Consider the following 7910-nt stretch of genomic DNA (forward strand, 5'->3'; position numbering starts at 1 on the left):
AATATAGAATTATAATACCAGTATTAAATATAGAATTATAATACCAGTATTAAATATAGAGTATCAAATATAGAATTATAATACCAGTATTAAATATAGAATTATAACACCAGTATTAAATATAGAATTATGATACCGGTATTAAATATAGAATTATCATACTAGTATCAAATATAGAATTATAATACCGGTATTAAATATAGAATTATAATACCGGTATCAAATATAGAATTATAATACCGGTATTAAATATAGAATTATAATACCGGTATTAAATATAGAATTATAATACCAGTATTAAATATAGAATTATAATACCTGTATTAAATATAGACTTATAATACTAGTATTAATATGAGTGAGGAACATGAACAATACTGGAAGAATGCAGTTAGCCACCACATAGTGAGAAATTAGTACCAGATTGCCCCCCACCCCTCCCCTCCACCCCTACCCAAAGACTGCATCTTACCTGAAATGGTTATAAAACATCATTAGGTCTTGGATTTAGGCTGATACCTAATCCAGACTTTTAAACAAGAAAAAACAGAATAAGACAGGAAGGGTCAGAATCGGGTGACACAGGATGGAAAGGAATGGGATGGGACAAGATGCTGATGATGAAGACGAGGTCAGGATGGAACAGGATGTTTTACACATTTAGTAACAATCCTCGGCCTCATTCCATGAACGAATTGTAGCTAAGGTTAATTGTAGTGACTTAAGGTGAGTTTTACAAATGGCACTTTACAGTCGTTCCACAAAGCAACCTTACGGTAGTTGTAAGTGCCCCTTTATTGATTAAAATATTCTTTGCAAAGATTAGCTAAATAATAAATTGGTTAACAACTTTTTGAAACATTCATTGGTTTCAGACATCCATGAAGTAACTTTGTTGGTTTATGGGTGGGATGTAGCCCAGTGGTAAAGTGCTCGCTCAATGAGCAGTCAATCTGGGATCAATCCCCGTCAGTGGGCCCAATGGGCTATTTCTCGTTGTGGTTGTGGTTGTACTACCCTGTCTGTGGGATGGTGCATATAAAAGATCCCTTGCTGCTAACTGAAAAGAGTAGCAAATGAAGTGTCATTTGACATCTACATTAGCGGCTTATAACGGTCTCATACCAACTGTACATTTTCACTGTAATTTATGACGATGGTAAGCTACGTTGCATTGTGGAACGAGCTGTCATTCATAGAAAAAAATTAAGGTCACACTGACAGGTATTTACGGTGATAGTAGTGCTAAGATCACTTTGTGGAACACAGCTCAGGGCCTTAAGATCACTCATAGATTGGGGCCCTGATTTCATTACTGTAGGCTAGTACTGTCACTTTTACCTGCACGGCAATGATTGGTCCACCATTCTGATAGAGAAGAGGTTTGACCATTGGCATCAGAACACTCAACCATTTCTCCACAGCAGGAATGTACACTGTCAACATAGACTATTACAATAACATGGTCATAGATGTGTAGTTGTATTGCATGACTTTAGACAATTTTTAACTAGTGAATTTTCAGCTACAAATATTTTTTTAAATTAGAAGAGAATTTATTATAAGATTATCATATATACATGTTGATGGTAAATTGTCCAGACATGACCTGAAAAAGAAGCATTTAAAGAATAGCTTACAATAAACAAAGAAATCAAATGCAATATCTTAGTTTATTCACGATAAAGATGAAATGCATTGAATACCCAATGCTTAAATGTTTTTGTACTTCAAAGAAAACAATTGTAATATTTTTAGTATACATTTTATATACATTTATTATATTGTTTAATGCCCCCCCCCCCCCCCCCCCCAAAAAAAATAATAATTAATTTTTGTTCAGAAAACAAGACTACGTAAGACTGATATTAAAACATATTCAACTGATTGCTTGACTGACTTTTAGATTAGATATTCAATATGTATAATAAACTATAAAAGATTTAAAATTTTACCTGGATCCATTGATCTGACCACCATGTTTTTTGCATGTGCTGTCAGCCATCCTGGAAGTCCACCCTGTAACATTATACAAATAAACAAGCATTCTGAGAGTACTGCTAAATGTGCATATCTCCTAAATTCATGGGTCATAATTCTGTGAAAAATGGATAAATTCAATTTTTGACAGAATGAATGAATGAATGAATGAATGAATGAATGAATGAATGAATGAATGAATGTTTAATCACACTCCAGCATGAAAAATATATCGGCTATTGGGTGTCAAACTAAGGTAAATGTCTGACAGAGTTATGTTCCTTGAATAAATTCCCATGAAAGTCAAACTTGATCTGGCCATAACTGTTACAATTGGGTAAACCCCATGAAAGTTACTCAATTTCTTGAGATATTGTAAAAAAAAAAGTAAAAAAAAGTCTGGACAGATGGGTGAGACAGATTGACAGACAGACAGAAATATGGAAACAAAACCATATAGTTAGTCTCCCCTGGTAGGGTCTGCACAAGTACTCGAGTACGGGCAGAGTCTGTTCACAGAACTTTGCTGTCAGTTACATTATAGGCCTATAAGACATGGATGAAAAACAAGTCCAATGTGTGGCATGCAATAAAATGGCTTGATCTGGCATCCATGTTCAGTGCTGGAATTAAGATGCATAATGTTATTTTACTTTATTCCTTAGTCTCATTAATCATCTAGTGTAAGTGTCAGGTACTCAGGTCCAAGTAGAGTTTGACCCTCAAGTACTCGAGACCAATATTTTGGACTCGTGGAGGCCCTATCCTCTGGTTGGACAGCTAGAGGACTAACAAGAATAGTCAGGCAGAATAAGGGTTATACCTTGAATTAGGGTACATACAATGTTTTAAGGTGGTAACAGGTTTTATGTCATTTAGGGTGTCCTAAATCAGAAAATCCATGATGACATTTTGTCATCACTGAGCAAAGCATTTTATGGCCAAGTACTAGCTGGGTATATTATTATGCAATCATATATATATATATCATAACAAAAATACTAATTAATATTACCTGATGACTTAATAGCATTTAAATAATGAATGCATTGAACTTATTATTAAAAATAACAAATACACATACATACATGTGTCGTTTATAAAATATCATGAAAATAGAAGATTTTATTGTTTGAAGTTAATCCTTTAATTGGTTAACTAAAGGCTTATTTGCAAAAGCAATACCTGTCTACAGATTTCGCAGACATCGGTAGCTCGGACAGCATGTGAAACAGTCGGCTCACTACGAAATCAAGGATTCTAAGTGGCTGTGTGTGTACTGCCAACGTGCTACGGTATCTGTGATTATGTAATGTCGCTGTAAAGAGGTGTTTTCAGACGTCGGATGCACGTTTGTTCCTAATTTGTTCTGTCGGCATCAGGTGGTGTGAATTACGGTGTAATGATCAGAATAACACTGATGTACGTTTGTTCCCGACAATTTGTGGTTGGATGGTGTAAATATTGTAGTAACGACGGTCGTTGTAACAAGGTCTGACTGTGTATATATATATATGGGTGTATGAAAATATGGGGCATTTTAATAATAGATTTATTAGCTTTACAATGGCTCAGGCCCATATGAACAATATCTGGAGTGGTGGGGGGGGGTCACATATAGACAGAAAAGTGTGTTGTGTTTGTTAGTCTTACAAAATCCCAGCCTGCGTCCACATAGGGTCCAGGTCTGAGAACAACAGTGAATCCAATGTCTTGAGCCAACTTGAGGAAGCTGACAAAATCCAAGTTATCATCAAAATCATAAACTTCTGGTCTTGGGTTGTGATAATTCCATGGAATGTATCTATAAAATAAAATGAAAATGTTGTAGATAATACATAACAAATGTAGCCTATTTGTTCATGGAAAAGTGTACCAGTACCATATATAATTTGTCTATGGAAAAGTGTAAAAAAAAACACCAAGCATTCTTAGCATATTACTAATATAAAAACAATACATGTCCCCAAAAACTGTTTGTATATCCTAAGTTCAAAGGCCATAATTTTGTGAAAAATAGGTAATCGACATGACAGTTAAACTGAATCTGTAACAGAACATGATAAAGTTGTACACATAATTCCATCTCAATATCTTGAGGCATTGCAAGAAAAAGGGTCTGGAAAATAAATATCTGTATATTCAAAGTTCAAGGGCCATAACTCTGTCAAAAATGGGTAAACCACCATGAAAGTTGAACTTGATCTGTAACAGTACACAATAAAGCTATACACAAAATATCTACTCAATCTCAAAGCAATGTTAACAAAAAACATCCACAAAACTATATGTGGGACAGACATATGGACAGAAAGACAGATATACAGAAATAGCCATATTGTAAAATGTCCTGAATGTAATGAACACATATTCCTTTCCTTGACATACCAGTCATAGAAATGCAATTTTAAAAAAGAAGAAAAAATTTCAAAATGAAATCGTCAAACTTACGTAGTAATGGAGTTCAAACCGGCTGCATACATTTTGTTAAGCCGATCCTCCCAGTAGACGCGGGGTATAGAGTTGTAGTGAATACTCCCAGACACGTAGCGGTACGGTTTGCCATCTTTCAAAAACTGGTTCCCTGCGTAATCAATGGTGAATGTTCCACCATCTACCTGAAAAGTACATCAATATCACATTGTTTAAGATGATCAGATAATAATTAGTTATTATGAGCCACAAAGGAAAAGTATGGTAAATTAACTTTCAGATTTAAAAATACATAGGCCTATATTGATATGTCAGGGTTGTAGCTAGGATTTTTTGTTGGGGGTGGGGGGTGGGGGTGGATTTGGGGGGGCAACTGAGTCTAAAACTCAAACTCCTTAGACGGTTAAGAAGAGAATTTTCTTTAAGTTTCTATAATTTTTTCCACCACCCACCCCACGCTAGCTACAGCCCTGTATGTAACTCATCGCTGTTCTTATTTGTAATTACTTACATAGATATTATTTATGGTCATAAATATTTGACGGTACATCTCGGTTTTTATTTGAACTTATTTTCGTGCTTATATCCAAATGAGGTTCAAGCACGCTGTCCTGGACACACACCTCAGCTATCTGGCCTGTCTGTCCAGGACAGGGGGTTAGTTGTTAAGAGAGAAGAGGATTTAGTGGTCTTACACTTACCCAATGAGTTATTAAAACTCGCTCTGGATGGGAGCCAATACCGGGCTGTGAACCCTGTACCTACTAGTTCATCAAGATTAACCTCAAGTGTGCATTGTGCTTGCACTCGAAGTTAATCTTGATGAACTATGTACCTACCAGCCTTATGTCCAATGGCTTCACCACGCCACCGTCACGAACTTAAGGGGCGGAACGTTGCCCATGGTAAAGCATTCGTTTGATGCGCGGTCGGTCTAGGATCGATCCCCGTCGGTGGACCAATTGGGCTATTTTTCGTCCCAGCCAGTGCTCCACAACTGGTGGAACAAAGGCTGTGGTATGTACTATCCTGTCTGTGGGATGGTGCATATAAAAGATACCTTGCTGCTAATCGAAAAGAGTAGCCCATGAAGTGGCGACAGCAGGTTTCCTCTCTCAATATCCAACGCCACATATATCCAACGCCATATAACCATAAATAACATGTGTTGAGTGCGTCATTAAATAAAACATTTCCTTCTTTCCTTCTGTCTCGAACTTTGACACGGAGGTGACTGATTTGGTTCAGTGCAACCACGAGTTTTTGCCAAGGTCTCACTACACAGATAACTTCCGGGTGAGAGTTGATTGATCACTATAGTTCCTAATTGTGACACATGTTATGGTTCACATATTCACTTCTAGGAAATGGTGAAGAATTAAAACAATATGTATATTTAATGGTAAGCCTTCTGGCTGTATTTTGCCTATGTTATTTTGTAATATTGTGCATCGACCTTTTGGGACATGGGTATACAGCGCAAGTGACAGCCAGAGTGAATCGGTTAATGAACCACCTGTTCGGACCGGTACTACAGCCAGATGCAGTCATATAGCAAAAAACGCAGACGGAAATGTTCTCAATTTGAAGTTGGGCAATTTAACATGGGTTTCAATGGCAGATGACATCTGCGTAGTGAGACCCAAAATGAGAAAAGACCTTTAGGTTGGACTATAACAATTCAAATCCCATACGCGACCATGTTAACGTTTGTGCTTAAGAATACTATATGCAATATATCAACCAAACTTTGACCCATAAATATCAGTACTACAACCCCTACCTCAAAGTATTAACTGCAGAAAATGGTACCTTTCATGGATCATTTTCGGTGTAACCAGATGTTTCTGCAACACCCCTAGTTTCGCACAAAATTTGAGTACTTTTTTTTACAGGTACCCCATACATGTTCCAAGCACAAGGCTACTTGACACGGTGGTACTACATCAAATAAAATTGCATACATTTTTAGCCCAGATGAAACTCTTTTTTTTTTTACAACCAACACACTCACATTTATAACCAATCACAGGACTTGTGGTGTTAACTTCTCTATCAAAAGTTCGCTGCACCTCGAACTTCGACCCAGCCGGAAATTAATTGGTATAGTGCAACCTATAGTCTAGAGTTGCGGTCCTTTGTGTGTTGTCATCGAGTCTAGACGAAAGTTCAGCCAGCAAATGTTTCGCTAACGTATGCGAACTATTTGATTCGTTCCCGACCTGGCCATTTGGTTTACCGTGAAGCGCATAAACCAGTCTAGCAGAAAAAAATTCTGCTGGGTCTGGCTGAACTCAACTAATCTATCACCTGCAAACAAAATAAAATAAAACTGGCACGTCAAACTTACCAGTGTAATAGAGATACATGTAACAAAGTATACCAAAATAGCTTGCCACTTCATGCAAAGCATTTTAATACCAAAAGAAAACGTTTTAATGGACTACAAATGTTACAGGGCATGATCACATGACAAACGAAGCACCAAGTCACATGATAGGGTCGATCGTGATGTATACTGTTCAAATAAAATAGACACGAAAATAATTGATAAATAGTACTGTTGCTTTAAAGGAACATTCCTGAGTTTGCTGTATTGTAAGATGTTTGCGAGTAATAATTTATTACTATTATTTTATTTTTTATTTTTGTTATTTATTTATTTTTAAAAAATGGGGGGGGGGGTTGCGGATTTAAAAAAAAAAAAAAAAATCCTTTTAAATTTTTTATTAGAATAATTTAAAACCGTTTTAAGTTTTTTATAGTCTCAATGAAATTATAAATTGCAAAACATATTCTTATCTTGATTTTATGGTTCAGCAGTTGAAGAAAAGAAAAAAAGGGGGTTAAAGGCAACAGAGACTGGACATCTCATATTTTAGCATATAATTATATATGATTTACATGGATTCGCTTATTGACAAAGGTGTTCATGCTTAGAATACAAAAATCCTGTTATTTAAGTAAGAAAGTTATTAATGACAAATTATTTAAATATTTACCACTATGGTTCAGCATATCATTGTGACACTTTTTCTTGACAATAAGTGAAGAAACATATTGTTGCAATAATGTAAGCTACTTTTTGGGGGGACCACAAGGGATTTTTTTTTTTTTTTTTTTTTTTATGTTTTGCATCAAGATGGGACATCACATACCTATGTATTTTACCATTTGAGGATCACTCAGTTGTAGTGCACGGGAAATACCTTTTTCCACTGAATCACACAGATCCTACAACACAAACAACTGCTTTATAAATTTCATTTTAACTTATTTCCATGCTTATATCCAATTCAGGTTCAAGCATGCTGTCCTGAGCACATACTTCAGCTATCTGGGCTGTCTGTCCAGGACATATAGTGTTAGTGGTTAGTGAGAGAAAAGTCATTGTAGTGGTTTTACACCTATCCACTGAATCATTAAACTCACTCTGGGTGGGAGCCAATACAGGGAGATGAACCCAGTACCTAGCAACCTTATGTCTGATAGTTTAA

The 7910-nt window shown here is 36.1% G+C and overlaps 1 protein-coding gene across 1 annotated transcript in view; it reads right to left on the reverse strand.

Annotated features, from left to right (window-relative positions):
* Positions 1-6895, reverse strand: part of LOC121382049 (beta-galactosidase-like) — a 42479-nt gene extending 35584 nt beyond the window's left edge. Inside the window, exons 1-5 of the mRNA XM_041511524.1 lie at positions 6764-6895; positions 4432-4598; positions 3634-3784; positions 1956-2019; positions 1342-1436 (exon numbers count right to left, since the gene is read on the reverse strand). Coding sequence (XP_041367458.1) covers positions 1342-1436; positions 1956-2019; positions 3634-3784; positions 4432-4598; positions 6764-6826 — 540 coding nt within the window. The 5' untranslated portion in view covers positions 6827-6895. The remainder of the gene's footprint in view (positions 1-1341; positions 1437-1955; positions 2020-3633; positions 3785-4431; positions 4599-6763) is intronic.
* Positions 6896-7910: the final 1015 nt, after the last annotated feature.

Source organism: Gigantopelta aegis, chromosome 9, assembly GCF_016097555.1.
Source record: "Gigantopelta aegis isolate Gae_Host chromosome 9, Gae_host_genome, whole genome shotgun sequence".
NCBI classification, from domain to species: Eukaryota; Metazoa; Mollusca; class Gastropoda; order Neomphalida; family Peltospiridae; genus Gigantopelta; species Gigantopelta aegis.